Source organism: Hipposideros armiger, unplaced genomic scaffold (genome assembly GCF_001890085.2).
Source record: "Hipposideros armiger isolate ML-2016 unplaced genomic scaffold, ASM189008v1 scaffold_1128, whole genome shotgun sequence".
Lineage (NCBI taxonomy): Eukaryota > Metazoa > Chordata > Mammalia > Chiroptera > Hipposideridae > Hipposideros > Hipposideros armiger.
In genome coordinates, this window is record NW_017732478.1 from 306,206 (window position 1) to 331,052 (window position 24,847).

At 32.6% G+C, this 24,847-nt stretch overlaps 1 protein-coding gene across 2 annotated transcripts in view; it reads right to left on the minus strand.

Annotated features, from left to right (window-relative positions):
- Positions 1-24,847, minus strand: part of ADGRL3 (adhesion G protein-coupled receptor L3) — a 125,833-nt gene that overhangs the window by 12,410 nt on the left and 88,576 nt on the right. For both annotated transcript variants that reach the window (XM_019632339.1, XM_019632341.1), the window contains 2 exons: positions 22,393-22,518; positions 15,489-15,585 (listed from right to left, as the gene is read on the minus strand). In XM_019632339.1, the coding sequence (XP_019487884.1) occupies positions 15,489-15,585; positions 22,393-22,518 (223 nt within the window). The remainder of the gene's footprint in view (positions 1-15,488; positions 15,586-22,392; positions 22,519-24,847) is intronic.

Sequence of the window (24,847 nt, forward strand, 5' to 3'; positions counted from 1 at the left end):
AAAATAAAATGAAAAATAAATAAAAAATAAAATAATTAAAAAAAAGATGATCTGTGCTTCAGAATATGGAAACAAGTTGGGAAGAATGAAGCAAAAGCAAGAAGCAGGTGACTCGATATTTTGGTTTCTGTTTATCATTCAGTTTAAGTAAAAAATAAGAATATAAAAAAAAAGTTTAATCAATCTTACCAAAATTGAGTTCCATAATAAAATTCTAGGGAAGCTATCAAAATGTTTATAGATAATCCATTCGGTTATATCTTTTCTAGCATAAATTTCCTTTCAGTTTTTCTAAGTGTTTTTTAAATTTCTGAATGTACTATAAAGCACATTTCTCAATGAAACTACTATTGTAGGACGATTGAATTTAAAATTTCATTTTATTTATCATCATTTCCTGCTAAGGTGGAAGGGCCAGCAACAACAGTGGAAATGCTATGGGTATACAACTGTGTTATGACACAGTGTTGGCTAAATGGAGCCATGTGGCTTTACTCATTTGAGAAGTGCCTTCTCAAACCTGGGTGCAATCCAAAACCAGTTAAAGTTCTATAGCCATAATGAATGACATATACAGTCATAACTGGAGATCCACCTGCTGTTAAGTATAAAACCACATAAACACATAGATAATAATTTAAAACCTAAAGACACACTTTTCTCTTTATCCTTGGTATTAAGGAACTGTTTCTGATAAAAAAAGAATCACTACTTAGAGTAATTTGCTTTTCTAGTATCACTTTTATACCTCATACACCATTTGAAACCAATGTAGATACTGTCAGTGAAAGTAACTTTAGTCCTGATAATAGAGTTATAATTCAACTGAGGGCTCAGTAACAGGAACTACAACAGAGTAGACTGTGAAGTTTGATGATGAATGTTTTGCAAAGAGTAAAAAGTTATGGATAAGTACTATGGGTTTGCTAGCTTGAAAGAAGGAGGGATATGTCCGAGTAACCAACCAATGAATCCTCATTTGATTCGCTTGGTGAAAGAAGTCAAACCTTTTTCACGCTTTTCCTGGACACTTAGGACTTGCAGTGACCTAAAGAGGTCACTCACTCTTCCTGTCATCATCCCACACAAGCTCAATTTTCCTAGGAGTTTTTATCACATGGTTCCTATTGTTCCCACTCACATTTAGGCATTTCAATTATACTTTTTAAAGGAGGCAATCACTGTATTGAAAAAAACAGCTGTTACCAATGCTAGGTCTTTGACCTAAAATCTTGCAAAGAACCTGTCTTCCTCTGCCTTTCATGTGCAAAGTTCCTTTTGTCTTTTCTCTAGAGCTGCAATGCATTTCACTCATCTTTGCTGAAGTCTATTCTGCTTGCTTCTGGTTGTTTCCTCAATTTACTTAGGTCACTTTGAATTCTGATGCTGTGTTCCAAGGTTCTGTCCATCCTGTCTATTCCTCTTCTCTCCAGCTAACTTCTGATTTGTAAACTACCTTTCTAATAGCTGTGAAATTGCTAAAGACTTCCAAGATTAGTGTTTACAGACCATCTGTCACTGTTTTTCAGCTGAAAAGTTAAGCTTACTGGTTAGTGAGTTTGAAAGACAAATAAGTTGATGTTGGGGGCGGAGAGAGGAAGAAAGTTACAAAACTACATATGTGAAAAGAATGTTTATGTGCTATTTTCTCTGGAATCTAACTCCCAGGAAAACGGAATACATAGGGTTTTTCATTGCTCTATGCCAAGTGTCTAGAATAGTTCCTAGAGCTCAATAAATATTTGCTTAATTAATGAAAAAAACTTATGTGAAATCTATGGTATCTTGAAAATATAAAACCCAAACAGTCATTTTATCAGCTATGAGTAGTTTTATATTTGAGTAAATTTTTTGAGGGCCTACTATCCAATTCCTAATGTGATTTCTTTCTTTCTAACATTATACCAGGTGCTATAATATTGAAATTTTTAAAGCAGAAATAAACACTCACATCATTATTTGGAAATACAAAATGCTACCTCAATACTAACTGCAGATAATAAGCGGTAGACAAAAACCCCAGCATGACCTACCATGACTCAAAATAAAAAACTCAAATTGGGTAAAGAAGCTGGAAGTGAAAAGCTCAAAGTGGCTATATAAAAATAGTGGTTCCTTAATTAACTGACTCACTAAATCCTGGCTATTGTCTAGTCATACCTGCTTATTTGTTGTCAGAAACAAGGGTTAGCTCTTTAATTAAATCACAGGGAAAAAAATTAACATTGAATTTCATTATATATGAAACAAAGCTGTTAGCAGAAGGTCAAGCACGAAATCTTTATTTCTGGTGAGAGTACAGTACAACGCAAATAGGATTTTTATATTCCACATTTTTTTGGACAATTATTTGAAAGTCAGCCCGTAAAGCTGCTGAAAAAGATTAAGTGTAAAATCATAGTCATTTTAAGAGGAGTCTTTTCATTTTTTTTTTTTAAAGATTTTATTGGGGAATTGGGGGAGGGGAACAGAGCTGGGGAATCCAGGAACAGCGCTGGGGAATCGGGGAAGGGGAACAGACAAGTTGCTTTTTTTGTTTTGTTTTGTTCTTCAGTCTAGTTGTGGAGGATGTTGCTTCACTGGCCCAAGCTGGCACCATCATTGCGCTCTTCCCGGGCGAGGCAGATCAGTCGCCAGCCTCTGGATGGCCACTCACAGCGGCTGCTGGCCGCTCATGCTGGCTGCTGGCTACACATGGTAGCTTATGGCAGCCCACTGCAGCAGGGACTGCAGCCTATGCCGTCGCGACTCACAGCAGCCCAGCTCCAGGTCAAGCTGTTGTTCAGCATCTTAGCTGTAGAGGGCAGTGTCACTGGCCCTCATATGTGGGATCTGAACAGGGGCCCTCTGGCATCCTAAGCCAGTTCTTAAGCAACGTGCCACTCGGCTGTCCCCCTTTTTCCTTTCTTTATATCTGAAGATAGAGACTGACATAAAAATTTTTGAATGAGTGAAATCTGAATGGACTAATAGTAACTACATTCTTTTTGAATGTAGAGTTTTACCACAAAACTTATATGTCTTTCCATATGAAAATAAAACAGGTGTTTTGACATTGGGAGGCCCTGACTGACAGCACAGTCTAGGCTAGTTCTGTGTGATACATGTAATTGAGGACTGAAAAAAAAAAATCTAAGGCACATAGGTGTGCTTTGAAATTATGAAACAAAGAGCAGATCTGAAAAAAGATGACAGTTGGATCCCACTTGAATCTATATTATATCATTCAGAAACATAATTCAAACAACGTTTCTTCTTGACAGCAGGCTAACAAAAGTGTACTGAAAAGCTCTTAAAATAACTTGAATTGCCACTCTGCTCTGCCCCTGACACTTCATTTTTTTTTTAAATGTACTTATTTGATCATATTGGATGGGCAAAGTTTATAATTCAAGCTTGGTATTCTAATGAGCCAATTAAATACAACTTTTCTTCAAGAGTTACATACCAATATGCCTCAATTTCCAAATTCTTGTAATTTATAAACACATAGTACAGCAAATGTCCTCTTTTTCTCAATAAAATAATTTTAACCAGATAGTTCTTTTCTTCCTCAGTGTACCTCATCCTCCATTCCATTCTCTCATGGTTCTCTCTCTCTTGACTTGACATATGTTTCTTTTATGAAGTCATTTCCATTATATACATTGACTGATGTAAGTGAATCAGACATATATAAAGCAGAATTATGATTGAATGATGTCTCTGCTTTTGTCTTCACACCTTAATTTTGGTCCATAATGGAGACTACATTTAGTACAAGTGAATACAGTTTCACTAATGATAGCATTTTTTGAAGAATTAGAATGCTAACTTGAGTGTAAGGCAAGGGATCTTTCACCAGCATATGGTATCTATGAAATTGTGAAGCCATTAAAATTGTAGGTAAAATGCTCTAAGTATATGTTTGTGTGCTCAATTTTGCACACCTGCACTTCTTTCTGGTAAAAGGGTCCTGTGGCTTTTAATTTTCAAAGAGTTAAGAAACTGGTACAAGGAACAACAAAAAAAAACCCCTAAAACTCTTTCTTTAATGATAGAACTATAGTATAAACAAGAAAAATGGGAAAAGAGGATCAGAAGTACCCTAAATACAACTTACATATATGAATATCATCTAATCAATTACAATATAGCATTATAGAGAAAGGTTATATAACTCAGAATTTAGAGCTGAATACGTTTTTAACAGTATCTAATCTACCATCATTATTTAATATATAAAGAAACACAGATCCAGAGATTTTTATGTTTTCAAGGTCACACATGACTCTTGAAGTTTAACTTAAACATATTTACAAGGTATGATCAAAACATATGGGCAATGTACAAATTAAAAAAAAATCATTACAGTAAATGACACATTGCCATTGATCCTCCTCAAAATACCCCCCCCTTGCTTCGAACACACTTGTCCCATCATTCTTTCCACTTTCTGAAGCAGTTCTGGAAGCTCTCTTGCATGAGTGTCTTTAGTTGCGCTGTCATGCCTGCCTTGATGTCCTGTATTGATTGAAAACGTTTTCCTTTCATGGTCATTTTGACTTTGGGGAAGAGCCAGAAGTCGCACGGTGCCAGTTCCAATGAATAAGGTAAATGAGGACACACCGGAATGTTTTCATTTGACAGAAATTGCTGTACCAGAAGAGATGTGTAACACAGAGCATTGTCATGATGGAGGATGAAGTAAAGACACTCATGAAAGAGGACTTCCAGAACTGCTTCAGAAAGTGGCAAGAACAATGGGATAAGTGTGTTTGAAGTGAGGGGGAGTCTTTTGAGGGGGGTTAATGGCAATGTGTCTTTTACTGTAGTAAATATATTTTTTAATTTAAACATTTATGAATCTTTTGATCACACCTTGTAAATCAATGATTTTCCCAACATTTTTTAACATTCTCTCCCAAAAATACATTTCAACAAATTTTTCACAGGAGCCTTGTAGGAGTGCATTACTTGCGCCTCGTTTGCTTTTCTGTAATGTTCAATTATTTAATTTTCATATTCATTTAATAATTCATATAACATAAATAGAAATAAGAGTAAACACATAAAAATGGTTTCTAGGGCTATAGAGAACTGATGAAATAGACATTGTCTATTTTAAGAATTTGTTTCCTATTCTTTGCTTTTCTGTGTAACAAAACAATATCAACACACACATGATCTATAGAAAGAGAGTGCAAGCAATGATTAGCTCAATTTTACAGGACTACTTTATAAAATAGAGACAGCCATATAAATCAAGACCAAGTTGTTCATAATAGTAAATCTAACTATCTGCATGCTATATATTAAAAGTCATATAAAATAACTTTAAAAACCACAGAAACCATATTTTTATATATTTATTCTCTGTATACAATTACTAAAATTACAAAGTCTCAGAGAAGAAATATTTTATTGAAAGCCAAGAGCTCTTTCATCATGTTTTTTTTCTAAAGCCATGAAGTGAAGAGCTGACATCTTGATTTATCACACTGTGTACTTTTAATAGCCAACAAGTTTGCTATTAAAATTTAATCAACCTGCCTATTAAATTTCTTTCAAATGGTTCCGAGGCACTTCGGCTTCTTTTCATAGCTAATTCATTCACTGGGAATCTATTTATTAATATGGATTTCAATTACATGTTTCATCCAGAGCACAGATTGGGTTATTGTTAACTCAATAAAAAATGCAACATTTTGAATGCAGAGGTGTTGCCTCTATTTTAATATATAAATTCAGGGCTTTCAAAGGGTGAACCTTACAAATTACTTTGTCTGTCCCCCCTTGTTTTGCACTACTTGGCTTGACACATGTCTTCTTGTACAGACATATGAGTTTTTCTACAATAAGTATGTATAAGTCAAATTACTGGGTCATACGTTGTCTATATTTTCAACTTACAGCATAGTGTCAAAACGCTGCCAAGTATGTTTGTACCAATTCACCTGTCCATGAACAGTGTCTATTTCTCAAATTCTGGCTTGGACTTGATATTGTCAGACTGACATTTTTGCCAATTTGATAGAGTATGAAGTGATGTCTCATATTACTGTTATGCACTGCATTTCCCTGATTACCAGAGAGATGGGATAATTTTTCATATGTTTACTGGCCACTTGGTTTCCTGTTCTGTGAATTGCCTGTTCTTATCTTTTGCCCACATATATATTGAGTTGTTGAATTTTATTTATTCATTTATTTGTAGACATTGCTTATACAGTGTAAGCACTAACGTTTTGTTTTTATATGTGCTATTCACACTTTCTCCCATAGCTCATCTGTTATGAGTACTGTTTAAAATTTCAGGTAACAACCTCATCTGTCTTTTTTTTTTAGTTTATGATTTTTGTTAATTGTTTTTAAGATTTCCTTCTTTAACTAAATCGAAAATATATTTTCTTCTAAAAGCTTTAAATTATTCTTACATTATATTTATTATATATTATGTTATTTTATATTAATTATTTATTGACATGAAATGCAATACAATCGTGTTGCAGATTAAGAAACTGAGGCCATTCAGTGTTGTTTTTTACACAATTAGCTGAAAGCAAAGCTACTCAGAGATGTTAAGTTTTCTGACTGTTCAAGCCAACAGTGGTAGATTTGGAACTCTGGAGCCTTGGTGAATCTCTGCTTCACCATAGAGGAAGTGGTTGGTCTGCAGTAGAAATAATGAACCTATACTACTCAGTCATTCATCTCTAAAACACATCTTTTGTGTCAAAGACAGGTATTTTTGTGTGCTATTAACTTGGATATTTTGTACTCAACACAAAGAACGATAAACCTAAAGATTACAGACCCAAGTTTGCTTACCGACAGGCAATACAGCAGTCAATCACAGTTATTTTTAGTAAGAATGTAGTATGTGGTACATAGTTAATCCCACAACCATATTTATCTATAAATCACACATTGCTTGTGCATTTTTGCTGAGTAAACAAACCTCAGAACAACTGGACAGTATAGTAACTATTTAACAATATAAAATAATTTACCAATATGGAGAAAATATGACTTTTCATATAATTCTCTGCCCTATATCGGCATACTTTCTTATACTGTGCAAATTATATGAGCTGACATGCAGGTGATTTATGCTGAATTTTAAATGTGGCACCTATATTTGAAAAAAGTATGTCTGAGAAAAGGAGATATGAGTTAAAACAAAGTATCTATGAATGAAGATATCCTTTACAATGTTCAGAGAAGGTCTATTCTATAATATAATCAAAATAAGCTCTGTTCTGTTTAGACTGAGGTTGTTTCAGGCAACTTACATTGTTTCTCTTTTTGTACATCAAGATTAACTATCTTCCTTCAATCTGTATATCTTCCCAAATCTTTCTTAATTCACTGCTGATTTTCAGGAATTGTAAATTAGTTTCTATGAATGTGATGGGTGACTTGTCTTGGTTTTTAAAGCACCCTCACTCCTAATAACAACAAATTATGAAGAATGCCTATGATGGAAATTGTAGTAGAACCTAGCTCATAAACACTTACTTTTAAATAGCATGTAGGCTGAGCTATATAAAGTGTAAGTAAGCCTTTGTATGCAATTCAACAGGAGCTATTTTAATTGGATATTACATAATTATTGGTTATGACAATTTAAGTATTCTTTTTCTAATAGCTCTTTTTTTTGGCTAAATGTAGATCACCCTTCCATATTTTAATTGGTCATATAATTGAATTAATTTCTATTCACTTTCAAAATATCGGATATAAGTTAATATAATTTATTAATTAGAAAAATAATTTGAAAAGTGATGACTCTGTTAGTTAACTTTGGATACTATATACTGCATTTATATCATCACCATCTTTATGTTTATAATATGGTAGGAGCTTTTTTTCAGATGAAAGGTATGTTCTATTGATTTTTAAATTCGAATAATAGATATTTCATAGCTTTTTTTAAAACCAGAATTAATACATAAAAGTAATAAGAAGATTAATTTTTAACATATCATTATCTATTAAAAGTGAGATCAAATCGATTTTTCTATTTGTTCTAGGCATTACTATGTTGTCCTGACAGAGGACACAGTTTCAATGATACCAAATTCAGGAGTAAACAGATCTGGGGAAAGTTAAATCTTTGGTCTTGCTACTAAAAATTGCAGGCAGAAGATACTTATCTGATTTTTTTAAAACAGAATTTTAGCCCTAACTAAAATGTTCATCCTTTTACTGAAATATAAGAAATTAAAAATTAAAGATAAAAGGAGTCTACCAATAAAATACCTTGGGAGCTTCTAGGAAAGAAGAATGATTATAAAATTCTTCTTGCAACCTAAGTTCCATAATTGGACGAAACTGTATAGTAAATTCAGCATATTCCATATCAAATAATTTTGTAAAAGTAACATATACTGGACAATCTATCTTGTCATATACTGACAGTATTTTAGTGTTTTTATTTCCCTAAATGAACAGGGTAAGTACACAAAGAACTGTACTTACAACAAAATTACATGGAAGGAAACGAACAGTACATGAAGGAAATTTAGAAGTAAAAATATAAATAATTGTGTTGTTAAGAATATCTTACTTCCATGTGAGGTGATACAAATCATTTTGAAATACATTCTTGGAAAATTTCCTTATTCTAATCTTCAGCAAGTTTCATGAAAAACTATCATCATAAGAAAATAATAAAAGATTTTATCATGAGTGGGGTTTTGTGGTCAGGAAGCCTTGTTTGGAATCTAGAATACGCCGTTTACTAGCCATGTGCTCTTGGACAACTGACCAAGAAATCCAGCTTCTTTATGAATACAAAGATAATGTATAACGAAGAGTAAACAGTGTACAATAGGTAAATAATAGCTACACACACTAAAGGAGAAATCCCAAGTTTATCAAGAACTATAAAGAGACATATTGTATTCTATTACAGAAAAGAATACTAGTAGGTTCTGAAGATAAGTTGGAGTATTCACATTAATTTCTTAAAAGATATTTTTTTGAAAAATTACATCCTCAGCAACTTATATGAAACAACAGTAACATTTCAAAACTAAGAGGAAATGTTCTATGGCACAATAGTTACACGCTATCAAGGTATCTCCCTATAGCTTGTTTGATTTATAATAAAGAGGTAAGGGATACTGCAAACTGTATGTAAGGTGATAATATAATAAACCATGAAAATTAGACACCTACTCTACAAAAGAACTCTCTTTGTGAAGGGATCTATGACAGCTATAAAATAATAATAATAATAATAATAATAATAATAATAATAATAATAAATCATACAAACCATTTATAGTTTTACTATTGTCTAGTTGGCTGTGAGAGGCCAGATAAAGGGGTTCATGTCAGAGACAAAAGCAAAGTATAAGGACTCCCTGGGCAAGCATTTTAAAAGTTTTCTTTCTTTTTTTTTTTTTCTGTTCCTGCTAACAATTTATAGCAAAAGCATTTGCCACTGATTGACTAAAAATAAATATTTAATGTATCTCATTTTTCAATGGAGAGTCCATTCTGAAATTTGGTTTTCTTGAGTTAAGAATCAGGATATTAATTGTATTGTTCAGTTATTTACTTGATGCAACATCTCACTTAAAATCAGAATCTATTTTTACTTTTGTGCTATTAAACTGATTTTACTAACGCAGATTTCCTTATTTTATTGTGCATTTTCTGATTATGTCTTTATTGATGACATGTACAAAGTTAAGAAATTAACGTAGAGAGCACTTTACCCTCATTTATCAATCAAGAATATGAAGGTAAAAAAAATAGTAGATATAAATATAAAGGCTAATCTCAAATAAAAATTTTATCAAGCCATAGGATACTTCTTATATTTGTACTCATATCATCATAATGCTTGTTCATAACAAAAAGTAATTTATTATGTAGGCCACTCTGATTTGTTCGCTATGCAAGTACTTAGGTACATCATTAACTGTTTTTACACATTTCACAAATAGGTTTCAGCTTATATTAGGATCTGATTAATATTTACAAACAATGACTTTATATGCTTTAAAACAGCAAGGCTTTTGGGCAATATGACATGTTTTATGCATATAAGCAAAATTATATTTACTGACAATAAAATACAGTGAAAGAGTATGAGTGTTTCATCCTAGTGGCTTTAATTTATAGACATCATTAATTGCAGGGAAACACACTTACACTTTTTCATTTGCATTTTTCTTTAAAAACATAAAAACAAAACATGTTTAGTAGCTTGAATATTAATGAGGTGACAGGTGATTTATTGTGAAGTTTCTTCTGCCTTAGTGAGCAACCTCCTGGGAAAGACAATACAGCCTCTGAAAAGATGTGAGCTTGAAACTGGAATGAGTCACGTCCCTGCTCTGCTACATAACTGGTTGTTTAGCAGGGCTGTCTGAATTGAACTAGTGTTCTCTAAGCTTAAGAATGGTGGGATAGGGTTTGAAGGAAAGAGAACACATTGTTTGCTTATATCTTTATCTGAGCTAGGGAGAAAAATTATTTTACCTTTATTTCTTCCTTGCTAAAACATGGTTACAAATCAAAAGTGGAAAGTACAACAAAGGTAGACACAAACTATACTTAATGTCTCATTTAGAAGAGACAATTCAGTTTTATTAGTTTGTGTGTTTGTTTATTTTGTTAGCATCAAGTTAGCATCAAGGGAGCACCATCTCAGGTATATTATTATTCCTTTTACTTGACGTTTAGTAAACACCTCATTCCTCCCACCTAATTACTATAAAATAAAAAAGGAAAAAAAAACCTTTGGTAATGAATGATAAATTTTAATATCTGATTACTTGAGAGCACTGGCAAGAACAGCTTTCATTTGTAGAAAATATAAGTGAACTTCTGAATTAAATAATAATAATTAAATAACAAATTTAATAACAACAACAACAACAACAATAACAATAATAACAATAATAATAATAATAATAATTTCCAGGCACTGTTTTGTAAGCAGTTAAGATATATTAACTCTCTTAGTATTCTCAAGGTCTCCTGACTATTTACATCCCTATTACATCAACACTGAGAAGTTAAGTGATTTATCAAATGAGACTTGGTTAAATAGATTAAAACTCCATTCTCAAAATAACTGTACAAAACTGCAATGAGTTTGTCAACTACTTGCAAATTTCTATTTGATGGTGCCTATTCCTTTTGTATCCACAACACTCCTATCAGGTGGGGTCGCCTTTCAGTAAGTAGTTGCACCACTGAGAGTCAAAGCTTAGCCTTAATATTTATGAAAAGGCCATCATAATTTTACTGATTATATAAATTTACTGAGAATTAATACAACTCTGAACCTTGAAAGGAGAATCTATGGGCATGAATATTTGGCTTACATAAATATAGGATTAGTGGTCAGATCTTCATGTACGAAATCTAAATTGCATTGTGTGGGAGGTTGATAAGATGGAGGATGGGAGGTAAGGGTAAATAAAACCCATGATGTTAGCCAAGCCAACCTATTGTTCCAAAAGAAAAAAAAAAAGACTTTTTGTTAACTATGCCACTCAGATGGGGCACATTTTTGCAATAACTCCACAGCTGGGGTGCGGGTAGGGAGCACCTTTTTGTAATTCACACAACCATACCATATTGGTAGCAGCTACCTAGAAAGACTTGATTTTAAACTGAAATTTCTGATGTCAATCCAAGTAATTAAATAAAAACAAAAATGGGTACTGCAATTTTATTATTCATGATGAAATAAAGCCTAATAAATCTAATTTTAGAAAGTATCTCAATTACTTTATAGATCTACAAAAAGCATGTAAGTGTTTAACATTTACCGAATTAATTGAACTACCAGAGAGACTTCTCATCAAATGTTTCATTTTTGGCTCCAACTCAAGTTTTAGGGGCATTGTTAATCTAAACTGTTCAAGATGAGGTTTGGCCAGCAGAGACTGTGGGTAGGAGATACAGGTGGGAAAGATTATTCTACGTACAAATTATTTCTACCACTACCAGGAAGTTAGGGCTACTATTAGAAATTTAGATTAGATTTCTAAGACCTGGGAGCAGTTCAGTGATTGAGGACTAACTTCACGGTATGTGAAAATGGTAAATATTTAAATAAACAAATGAATTAGCCCTCCTGTGCGGTGTGTGAAAACTTGGGTTTGGATCTGAGTTAACCTTCCTTGAAACTCTCCATAGTCAAGCATCACCTTAGGGCTCTCAAAAAGCTCCTTCTAACCTTTGTATACAGTGGCATGGGAGAAGTTCACTTGATAGTAGACTTGGGGTTTAGCCTCAAGGAATTTTGAATTTCTGTGAGTGTATAGCATTGTAGCAAACATGCTGGTGGAGGGAAAATATTTAAAAAGGTATAGGGAACACTTGGAAAACATCTTCATAAATATAGATATTGAAAGGGCAAATGTAAGGGAAGCTTTTTAAGAGATGAGGTCATCAAATAACAAAATCCCAAAGAGAATATATAAGAATGATTATACGAGTTGCAAATTATCAATAAATCTCTGAAGGTCTCACAGTATTCCAAGGAGTAAAATTCCAGCAGTAATTGAGTTTATCACACTGGAAAATTTAGACAGCTAATCTCATACATTGGATGTAACAAGTTTGTTCAAGAACAGAATATTAGAGATGGTTTGGAAAAAAAAATGAGAAAGTTTTCTGCACTGTATGATAGATACTTTATTCTTAATGGATCTCAAAGATGATAATGATGGATTCTTATTTGGAAGAATAGATGATAAGACATACAGAATTTTAAATTAATAATTCTTTGGATGAATTGGGCAGTGATATGAATAAGAAAGAAAACCTAACGTGAAAATAAGACTAATTTTTGACAACTTCTTGTAGTTTTCAAGGGCCGGGCTACTGTAAAGATGAAGAGATTTAATATATCTAACTCAGAAAGAAAGAAAAATGGAATTGGAGTTAAAAAAATGCTAGCGCTAAGAAACTAAGAATGAATGGGAAGTTAGAATATATGAAGATGTAAAGATGCAGTACGTGACATTTTATTTAATAACAGAATATAATCTTTTGAATAAACAGAGGTGAATAATAACATAGCTGATGTGACTGAAGTGTTTATCTGGAAAGGTGAATCTTTGATGCCACCTACCTAAATATGATACACACGCCTGAATGCAGGGAAGATAGGACCCTGGGGAATAAGACAAGATTAAAGAAGGAGGTTAAAGACTATCTTCAGAGATATAATATGAAGAAATAAAATGTTAAAGTATTCCGCTCATGTAAGATAAAAAAATAATGAGACGAGAATAAAACAAGGACTTTCTAACTGACTTGGGGGACTGGAAAATTAATACAGGAAATCAAGAAGATCACGACGTCGTCTACTGCCATTAAAGTCACTGAGTGAAAGGAAGAACATATATCCTGAAGAAAGAGACCACTGCCTGGACACACTTCAAAACATCAATTCAATTTAACCTTTTCCCAAAGTCGTCATTAAAGTAACTTATTGGATGTCATGAGAAATTTATTACTTTCTTCAATAACTAACTTTAAGAAATATCTTTTAAAACTAAAGATTTAAAAAATATATTTAAACATGTGAACAGCCAATATAAAATACTATTTTCTTTAAATATATTTCAAATTGACTCAGTCATCTACATATTCCATATTCCAAGTTGATGAAATTCTTGAGAGGGAATGAAAAAGGGCTAAGCAATATTATATAATGTGATTGACCCTAAAATGAGGGTTTTTACTTAAAATTACATACCGTATTATTTTCACATAAATTTAGATCATAATGCTAGACAAAATAATAATTGTATGTATTTTATTCATCTTCACAGTAGGCAAATAAACATTGCATCATTAAAATCAATTATCTCACCTTTTGTTTAGACAACAATTATTTGGTGGTTCCTGTGATCATTAGATGTAAGATGCTTCTAATAATAAATACTATTAATAAGGATAGTTTTTTTTTGGGGAGCATAATGTAAATTTTCCACATATTGGATTATTTTGAAGATTAAAGAAAATCTGTCACTATGTAAGTAAATTAGTTCCTAAGCTTTGGAGGCATTTGTAAATAATTTGTCCTGCATAAGTTGGAAAGTATATAAAAAAGTTAGAATACTCATATTTAAATAAAATTTCACAAATTAACCATTAAAATTAAAGAGAGAAAAATACTTGAGATATATTATATCAGTCAATATACTCCAGCAAATAAAAACCTATTAATAATAAGACAAAATACAAGAAGGTAACTGTTTTATTTTAACGTATTTTCTTCATATTTGAAGGAATATTTGCACTTCCTGTTCCTACTTATGCAAAAATGATGTAGACAATTTAGTATCATCACTATATGATTGTTACTATATCAGTGCCCCAAATAACATATCGAAGTCAATTAAGATTATATATAACATGGGTCCCTAAGTCAAATTCAACCTGGACATTGTATGCCCTAACTGCTCTTATATAAACAGGATGCAACTTGAGTAAAAGTAATTAAGAGGACCAGCAACTGAACCTTTCTTAATCATAAGCCATAATTGTTAAATTGTTTCTAAGTGGCATTTAATAGAACAGAAAGCTGAGAGAAATAGGTTTAGAACAAACTAATAATTGTACTTTGGGTGTAAGAAAAAAATATCAGTGTTGATCATAAAAATAACTTCTGAATGTATGCATCAAAAATGTCTCTCTTAGGATAGTGTGATGTGATTGGAAGCCACCTTCCCAAATAAAACAATACTGTTTTCTAAGTATTTTCCAGCACTGACTGTAGTGTATTCTAGCTCTCCACAATGTTGCATCTACTCATTTTTTACTGCAGTCAATTTAATTCTAATGAGAGAGGGAGAGAGAATAATAATAACAATAAATCAACCACAAACAAACCAGTAGATTAAGGAAACTTCATGTAAAAAATCTAAATCATGACCTAAGAACATTTTAACCAGAAGCACACATTCACAAAAGAATCATAAAATATACATATATACATATTTAAAATATTTTTTTCCTAGTTTTTTAAATAACCAATATTATCCAGAGAAGTCTTTCAGATGTTAAGATTAGATGTGATTTTTTCCCCAAAATAAACAGGCTGCCTTAAGTATGTATTAGTATTTTTTACTTCCACAAAGATTATGAAATTGCTCTATACCTGGGAAATGTGGAATTCTATGATACTTAGCTGACTATATAGCCACATAATTGCCCATTTTCACTGCTTCCAATGAGGCCTGACACCTCACCAGTTTATAGCCATGGTAGATGACTAGAAAAAGAAAGTTCTTGTTTTCGAACTTCCTTTCAGAAAAGATTTCCTGAAAATTCAGGATTCAAAAAAAAAAAAAAAAGGCTTATGAATAATGGAAGACGCAGCTGAATTCAACCAGGTTTTATTTCCTTGTAATATGCTATCATATGGAATAAGGTCCAGAAGTGGCAAATATAGCAGTGCGTTTAAGAACTTCTTAAAGGAATCACAAAAGTAATGCATATGAAAAATCATTTCCAATTACCTCTGTTGAGTGATGCTGAACTGTTTATATCTCCAGTAATGAAGGAAGACTCTGACTGCTTTCGTACCGTGTCATTCCACATTCTACGAATTCGGCTCTTGAAGGGGGAGAAAGAAAAGGAAATTAACTCACCAAACACTGAATTTTCACTAAAATCATTCTTTGTCTTTCTTAATCACATGAGAACTTTGTTTCTGGCATCTGGCAAATACACAGCTTTTATGTGGTTGCAGTACAAGAGCATGAGAACATCAGAAACTAAATTAACGATAATAATTGGTTGTCATTAAGTATATTTCTAATATATACTTAATGTAAATGCCTATACCCAAACAATTATAATTATAAAAAAGAGTAAATATAACTATAGCAATTTAAACATGTTGAAGATATAGAGAAGTGTATTCGGGACAGTTAGGATTTAACAATTTTAGTTTCCAAGGTAAAACAAATTATTTTCATTGCAACTTCAAAGGGAAAGGAATATTTTATATGCATTCAATTATCAGTTTTATTAACCAAATATTTAGTTCAAGAATGCAGAATCTTTCAAGAAAGAATTTGGTAAGAAAAGAGAATAGAAAATTACTAAAATGCTACTGAACATAATTAACATTTTCATGATTTTTTAAGAAGACCAATGTAATTTTATAGGTTACATATTACCTTGACTTTTCTTTCTTTTGAAAGAAAGAAAGGAAGTTGATGAACCCTTATTAATTGCTTCATAGTATGAAGGTTTATAGAGAACTGAAAATTTTTACATCTTATATTCTCAAATTCAATATTCTAAGTGCTGGACAATTCAAGAAAGCAGTGTAATATTTTTCCATGTTGCGGTTTTTTTTTTTGTTTATTCTGTTTTGCTATTTTATTGAGTTAGGGAACAAAAGTGTATTAAGAATCTTGTGAGGAAAAAACAAAACATTTTCAGAAAATTTCCAAGGATGAAATAGTTATAAGAGCTATTACTAGTACTAATAGTGAAACCATGTTCACAAGTGGGTTACATTCCACATATATCTGAACTCCTTGAATAATAGTAGTACCTAAACTTAAAATTGTTTTAAGGAATCTTGGGACATGTTTATCCTTCAGAAATATTGTCTATATTGTCATATAGGTCCGCAAACACACACATGTACACACACACACACACACACACACAGAGTAAAACTAATAAACAAAAGCACAATAAGAAATCTGGTGCAGGATTATAGACCCTGAGAACTTGAGAATGTTTCTATTAAAGAATACTTCAAAGCTTCAGATTGAAATATTGGGAACAGATCTTTCACATTTTTAAATTAATGAAAAATATTAATTACCCTCTACCTATATGACAAATACTAACCTAGGAAATACAAAGGGGAGATGAAAACAGAAGATGTCTTTGCCTTCACGGAGCTGCTAGACTAGTAACTGAGAAATCAAACTATCACAAAAGTTAAATGCAAAAGCATAATAATGTGCCCACAAATTTCCATAGAAACATTAATTATTATAACTCAAAACTATAAACAATCCAAATGACTATCAATTAGAGTGGATGAATAACATATAGAATAATATACAGCAATGAAATGAAAAAGCAACATAGCCCCTTGCAGCAACATAGATGTCCAAGGAAAGAAAAAAAAAGAACAATAACAAAATGTTCTGGATGATTTCATACGAATAAGTGTCAAACATGCGCAAAACAAAATGTAGTGTTGAAAGTTGAGAGTAGTTATGTTTGGAGGTGAGTAATTGAGAAGGGCTCAAAGAGTGTCTGAGATATTCCTAATATTCTATTGTTTGAGCTGAGGAGGGGTGATAATTCACTGTTCCACTCACTTAAGTTTTGCACACTTTTGTGAATGTTTGTTATACTACATAACCAAAAAATAATTTAGAAAGTGCACAATAAGGGGAAATGTCTTTGTCTAGAAACTCTGAGAACACTGCACTGAAGAAGTGACATATGAACTGAGAGTTGATGGAATTGTGATCTTATTGGGTGACATTTATATGAGCTACCCCCATTATCTCATCTTCTATTAGTAGTCTCTCCTACCTGGGCTAGCCACACCTGTTCCCTAGCCTTTCCTTAACATGGCAAGCATGTCTCTGTCTTAGGGTTTGGTACACTTGTTTCCTCTGCCTGGAGTGCTCTTCCCCCAGACATAGGTATGGGTAACTCTTTCATCAATTTTAAGGTTTTGCTCAAATATTTCCTCCTTAAAGAGACCTAACTTGACTGCCTTATTTAGAATTGTATTCCACGCACCCAACTCTACTATTACCTCCCATAGACATTATCATTTTCTATAATACACCCATAATAATGTATTTATTTCTTATATTTATATTTAAAGTATAATATCTACATTATATTTGAGGGCCTACAACAACAAAGTTTCTGTCTTTATTGTTCATGATGTATCATACACCTGAAATAATGCCCGGTATATGGTAAATATACTTATGTATATATAATATATAATATATAGCCATTAATTCTTTCTGTGTTCTAGGTTCTATACTATGTATTTTTCATGTATTCACTCACTGAAATCTCACAAGAACTCCCTGAGGTAGTTACTCTTTGATTCATTAGGAAACTGAGGTTCAGAGGTTAATTAACATGTTCAATGTCACAGACCTAGAAAGTGACATAACCAGTGTTTGAACTCAGTCATTTGGCTCCTGATCTAGAAGGTTAACAGCTCACTCTACTATATCAAATAATAGTTGAATAGGAAAAGGAGAAGAGGGAAAAGTATTGCAGGCAGAAGAAAAAGTATATATGTGGCACAGAGCCCAAACTTTCAAGTTTGTGGATTGAATCAGGATGAGCCTCAGAATATGGGTGTGAGAAAAGCAAGTCACAGAAGACTACATACCGTAAGATCCCATTAAAAAAAAAACATTTTTTTAAAAGGCATACTAAACAGCATTTTTTTAGGGGGTGGAAAACTATTAGAATAAGTCAAGGAAATGAAGAACGAAAGTTAGAAGGTTGTCACTGGTCAAGATGCATAGAGATTCATGAGGGAGGGGTCTCAAGAAGGGACAATAATATGGCAAACATTCTATTTCCTAAGTTGGATGTTGAGTTCACAAGCGTTCATTTTATTACTATGCTTCATAATTTAATAGATGTTGCATACATTCTTTTACGTGTCAAATATCATACACTAAAAGTTAATACATCTAAAAATCCAATAAAGCCAAAAAAAAAAAGATAAATGGCAGAACAATTAAAGGAAAGTCAAAGTGGGAAGGATAATACCTCAGTCAATATTTTCTTTTTAAAGATTTTATTAGGGAATTGGGGGAGGGGAACAGCGCTGGGGAATCCGGGGGAGGGGAACAGACAAGTTGCTGTCCTTTTGTTTTTCGGTCTAGTTGTGGAGGATGTCGCTTTATTGGCCCATGTTGGTATTGTCATTGCGCTCTTCCCGGGTTAAGGCAGATCAGTCGCTGGCCTCTGGACAGATGCTCACAGCGATTCTTGGCAGTTCACACCAGCTGTGGGCCACTCACACTGGCTGCCGGCCATGCATGGTAGCTTATGGCAGCCCATTGCAGCAGGCGCTCCAGCCTATGCTGGCGACGGCGACTCATGGCAGCCCAGCTCCAGGTCAAGCTGCTGGTCACCATCTTAGCTGTAGAGTGCAGTGTCACTGATCCTCATGTGGGATCCGAACCAGGGCCCTGCTGCTCAGAGCTGGCGTCCCAAGCCAGCTCTTAACCAATGTGCCACTCGGCCGGCTCTCAGTCAATAATTTTTATTCTCTCTCTCTCTCCAATCCTATAACACATCTCTGTGAACACATGTTTGTGTGACTATATGGGTATTACCAACATTTTCTAAGTGATTAGCCAGGTAGTAAGTATAGAGAGGGTTTCAGCAGGTAGATAGGATTTTCACTTTTTAGTTTTGTAAATCATGCCTTTCCATGATCTACATAGTAGCCATGATTTCCGCTACATGTGGATAATATTCTGTCACTTCCTTTTCTAAATTATCCCATTATGTTTCTAAAATAATCAAGATAATATTTAAACTCACATACTTTTACAAATACCCATGGATCTGTCTTTAGCCTTCTCTTCTGACTTTATATTCAATTTACACTCTCACTCACTTTAGCCAATGGCATTCTTTCTATTCTGGAATTTGCAAGTTCTCTCCTACCTTAAGGGCTTCACATTTGATGTTTTGTCACTGAAAATTCTCTTCCCCTGAATTTCCTTTTTGTCATTCAGATTCTTGGCATAAAAATCATCTTCTAAAATTGTCTTTCTCCAGCACTTAATATAAATAGCCACTGGGACTTTCTATATCACATCACCATATTTGGTTCTCTACATTGAACCACTGAATCTCCAGAGCTTAGAAGACTGCTTGGCGTTACACAGGAGAAAATAGTTGTCAATAAAACATAAAAAATGTAGATTGTTATTCTAGTTCTCTCATGTTAAAAAGACAACCATACTCCCCAAATTTTACCTTAATAATTAAGAGTATTTTAGACTTTGGTTATGAAAGGTCATATTTAATATGAAATACATTTATTACTCTTACCTAAACATACTGGATTTAAGTAATTATCACTTTATGTAGGATTGAATTGTCATAGTTAATCATGATAAGTATTACATTAAGAATAAAAACAGTGTAAAGTTTCCTCCCCTCAAGATTAGAATTGTGATGCTACAACTATAAATGTAAAAATACAATATGATTCAGCTTTATACACACACACACACACAGACACACACACATAAAGTGTCTATATATATATATATATATATACACATATATATATATATAGAGAGAGAGAGAGACACTAATGGTAGCTGCTCCAATTTATTGAACACACACAATTTGTTTTAAGTATATTGTATACATTATGTCAATCTTACTAACAACATAAGAAATCAGTATTATTACCATCACTATACAAATGAAAAAAGTGAGGGTCGATGAAATTAAGCAACTTGTTCTGTGTCACAGCAGGTACATGGCAAAGCTAAAATTCAAACTGAAGTCTACCCACCCACCAAGTTTAGGATTATTCTATTAAGCTGCACTGTCCTGTGTTGTAGCTTAGAAGTATTGCTAAACACTGCACAACTCTGTTGTAACATAATAAATGAAACTCCCAAATATAATTGTTTCATTAATGGCACATTTCAATAAAATTACTACAAGGTGATGGTTTATGAGCTCCGTTAAATGAAGAGCACACAGGAACTAATCACTGGATGACATACAGAATCTTAGCAATTTCAATTTAAAAGTTGTAGAAAATATTATTATAAAAAAGGAGGTAAAAATTATTAGGTTGAAAATAAGGGCATGAATGATAAGATGCTCATGCTGAAAGCATCAGTTGGGTGTGCTCCCACTCTTATGTGAGACTTCAGATTTCTAGTTGGCAAATTTAGTAGTCCTAAACTCAGAAATCTCAGCCCACACAATTCATACATCTGTTCCCCCAATTTGCAACACTGCAACCTCAGTAAGGAATAGGAATAATAAAATAAATCAAATTTAAATTATGAATAATTATGTATCATATATAGGAATAAGTTTCACAATTATAATAATTTGTGGTTAACTTAAGCAATAAGATAGCCTCATAGGCTTGACAGTTATATTTTAGTTTTAAAATATTTAGTTGAAAATATTAGATATGTGGATTTATTTGCAAGATAAAAGATAATTCCACTAGTTTGAGGAAAGTGTTTGTTTATGAGAACACTGTAAATTACCTTTGAATTATGAGATGTTCAAGTGCTAGTTAGGTGTGTATCACTGTCCTGTCTGACAGTAGATGTGTTTGAGAGAATCAGATATATTACATATGTAAATGATATTTAAATATTACAAGGATATTTAATTTTCTAAGCATATGAATGGATTGTTTAGCAGAATTTAATGTTAAGTTTACAAGCCAATTAAGAAGTAATCAAAGAACAAATGAAGCGGTCTTTGTTATGTATATAAAATTACCAAATTTACCAAAAATAATTAGATTTATGGGCTGAGCTAACAGAGTTAAGAAATAACTAAGTTCTTGATTTATAACTTTATCAATTTAAATTAAAGTTTTCCTCAAAAAAGTTCAGTTGACAATACTGGAAACACAATTGTTTTTCCCCACTGAATTAACGCAATCTTAAAATTATTAGTCTGCTAGTCTGCACCCAAACTCACTCATGACCTACATAATCCTATGTCTTTTAGTTGACTGGCTCATTTTAGCATCCTGAAATTGCTGAAATTTCTACATAATAATCTTTAGACTGACACTGTTGCCTGGGAAAAATGGCTAACATGTACCTAAAAGTTGACAGTTTCCCTGGTGAGGAATGATGCACTATGATAGCTAGTGCTGGGCTGATGGGGGAAGCACTTAGACTAGTTGACTCAATAATGCTGTTTGGTATCCTTCACTGCCCTGGCTTGTTCTTTAACTAATCATCATACAATATGGTATGAGCTCTGTTTTAATGAAACATACCATTAAATAAGTAACTATTGTCTGTATGTGGTAGAGAATTATTATACAGGTTAAAAGAACCAATTAGCTCAAGAATCAAATATATAAAATATCACTTTCTTAGAATTTTAGGAGAAGTGCCAAATTTCTTTCCTCACTTCTATACTCATTCAACTGAACCAATCTGAAATCATTATGCAAATTTAGACCCTACATTTCATGATTTTATTGCAGTTTGGTTTCTTAAGTTTCTGTCATAATCATTACCATTTGAGACACAGTAAAATAACAACAAATGTGATGTATTAAACACTCGTGATAAAAATAGAGCTGATTAAGAAAGGACAGCAACCCATAACAAAACATAGGCAATATACATTTTACTTTAATTAACAGATGTTGTTTACCTGTGAGCCTGTAGAGTAGCGTCCAGGAGTTCGAGAACCAGATGTTTTCCCTGAGCCAATGGAACTCTCTGTACTTTTGCCACTACAACAATGTGTTCGCAGGCATTTCCCGTACTCTTTTCGTACCTAGCCAATTAAATATTAACTTCTGTTAGCAAGGAATTTATTTCAGCTAGGAACTATAGTATAAAATATATGAGTTTCATGTTTACATAACTAATATAATTATTTCTTTGTCCTACAAGAAAGTCTGTTCAGCATATTGTTACAATATAAAATAATCATATTCATACCATTAAGTTTGAAATTTTGCATAATTAGAACCTTTTAAAACACACACACACACACACACACACACACACACACACACTTCCAATCATGCCATAATGATGTTCAAAGAACAAAAACGTAAGACTCTTAAAGACACTATTTTTAGTTCCATAAAGTTGATGTGAAATACACTATTGGTGCAATTGTCTTTAGACACAGTCTACTGAGGAAGTTACAGAAAGAAGAATGGATGGAGAAAGGGAGGGATACAGAGAGAGAATATTTAAAGACTGAAATGAAGAATGTTGATCTAAGCATTTCTTTTAACTCTATATTTCTTTGAAGTTTATTTCTCTTAAAAGAGATCAAATTTGCAACTTCAGAATATAAAATTCAAAATTTATTTCCTCAAAATAGTATATTCAATAATCATAGAGAAATGCTATTGCTTTTTTTTTTACGGCCTTGCTGATTAAATTCTTAATCCTGGTTACAGTATAAAATCACAAGAAAAAAGGAGATAAACATTTTTTTTGTAGATGTTTTTCAAGCAGAAAACTATATCAACTGCTTTTGGGAAAACTTTTATCAGGTTTAAAATTTTTATTACTGCCTATTTAATAAAACAAGACATAAAAAAATAAACAAACAGTAACTGCCCTAAATCATACCTCCAGTATCAACATCAACAACAATAGTCCATAACTATGTTTTCATTAACTAAAAACACATCCTGGCACATCTTACTGGTTATACATTCACAAATTCACATTCATTATGAAATAACACTGCATATTTCTTATTCTTAGTTTTTTACATCAACTTTACATGAGCTCATACTTTCTACAACTGTGAAAAAGTAATATTCCAATGTAATTTTACTTAAAACAAAGTTATAAATATGTACTTTTTTGAGAAATGTTGTTTAGAATCAAAAGCAAAAAAAGAGGTGTGTGAATGATACTTTAAAATTTGTATTCAAAAACTAAAACATTACATCTTAATATTGTAAAGTTCATTGCATCAAAGATGTAGCAGATTCAGAGGCAGAATATATTCAGGCTTGTGTGAAGATCTCACACTAATGAATGATTATAATGTGATTGGAAAAATGATACAGAGTCAGGTGAGTCAAAGAGGGCACTTGCTGGAAGTAGGTAGGGGGACAAAGGAAGGCCTCTTAGAAAGGACTTCTTAAAGAATCTTCAAAAGATAGGTTGGAATTAGTCTGTTTAGAGGGTGATGTTGAAAAAAAGAACAGACAAAAGAGAAAAAGGCATTCCAGGTGTTCAGGACAGTGTGACGAAAATAGAGGCATGATGTGTTAACCTTCGAGACCTGTCTCTGACCTGGAATGCCAAATTTCATATTTTTAATATACATTAAAATTATATTGATCTGTTTTCCAAACAATCTCTTCCATGTTACCTTTATCAATAATTAGAAGTAACTACTTTTATTCAGTGTATACAAGCCAATTCATATTATGCTTATTTTTTAAAAGAACTAAGTCTGTACCCACTTGCATATGTGTCCAAGATATGTATAAGTTTGGAAGGATGGATTAAAAAACCTTTTAACTTTTAATGACTAATTACCAGAAATTGTGCTAGGCCTATTCCTCAAAATGACTCTGGGAAATAAACACTACCTACATTTACAGATAAGAATATTGAAACAGATTTAGTAATAAAAGTAAACTGAAAGACTAAAAAGGCTAAGCAATGTTCCTTATGTGAAGAAATCCAAATCTCATAGGTGCTCTGTGATCAGAAAATTCTGTAAGATGCCACATTTCTATCATTAAAATATGATCATGTAGGCATTATATGTTATTAATCTTATTACTAAAGTAATCTATTAGGTTATTTTCTTCCCTGTATCTGGAAAAAATAAGAAAAGATGTTTTAATTAGATTTGAGAAAGCTTAAACTAATCTCTACCCAAAGGTAAGCATTGTCAATTACAGTTTAGTAATTTGTACTGAGTTTATGAAGCATCTCCAGGAACCTAAACTTCAATCATAACTTACATCCTACTTGTTTTGCCTAATATCCTCAACAAGGATATTTTTCTTTTCAGAAGAAAATGTGTCTTTTAATGAAGTGATATAAAACTAAACAAATATTTTTGGGGGGCGGGGGGAGAGAAGGGGGAGGGAGAGAGAGAGAAGAAGAAGAAGAAG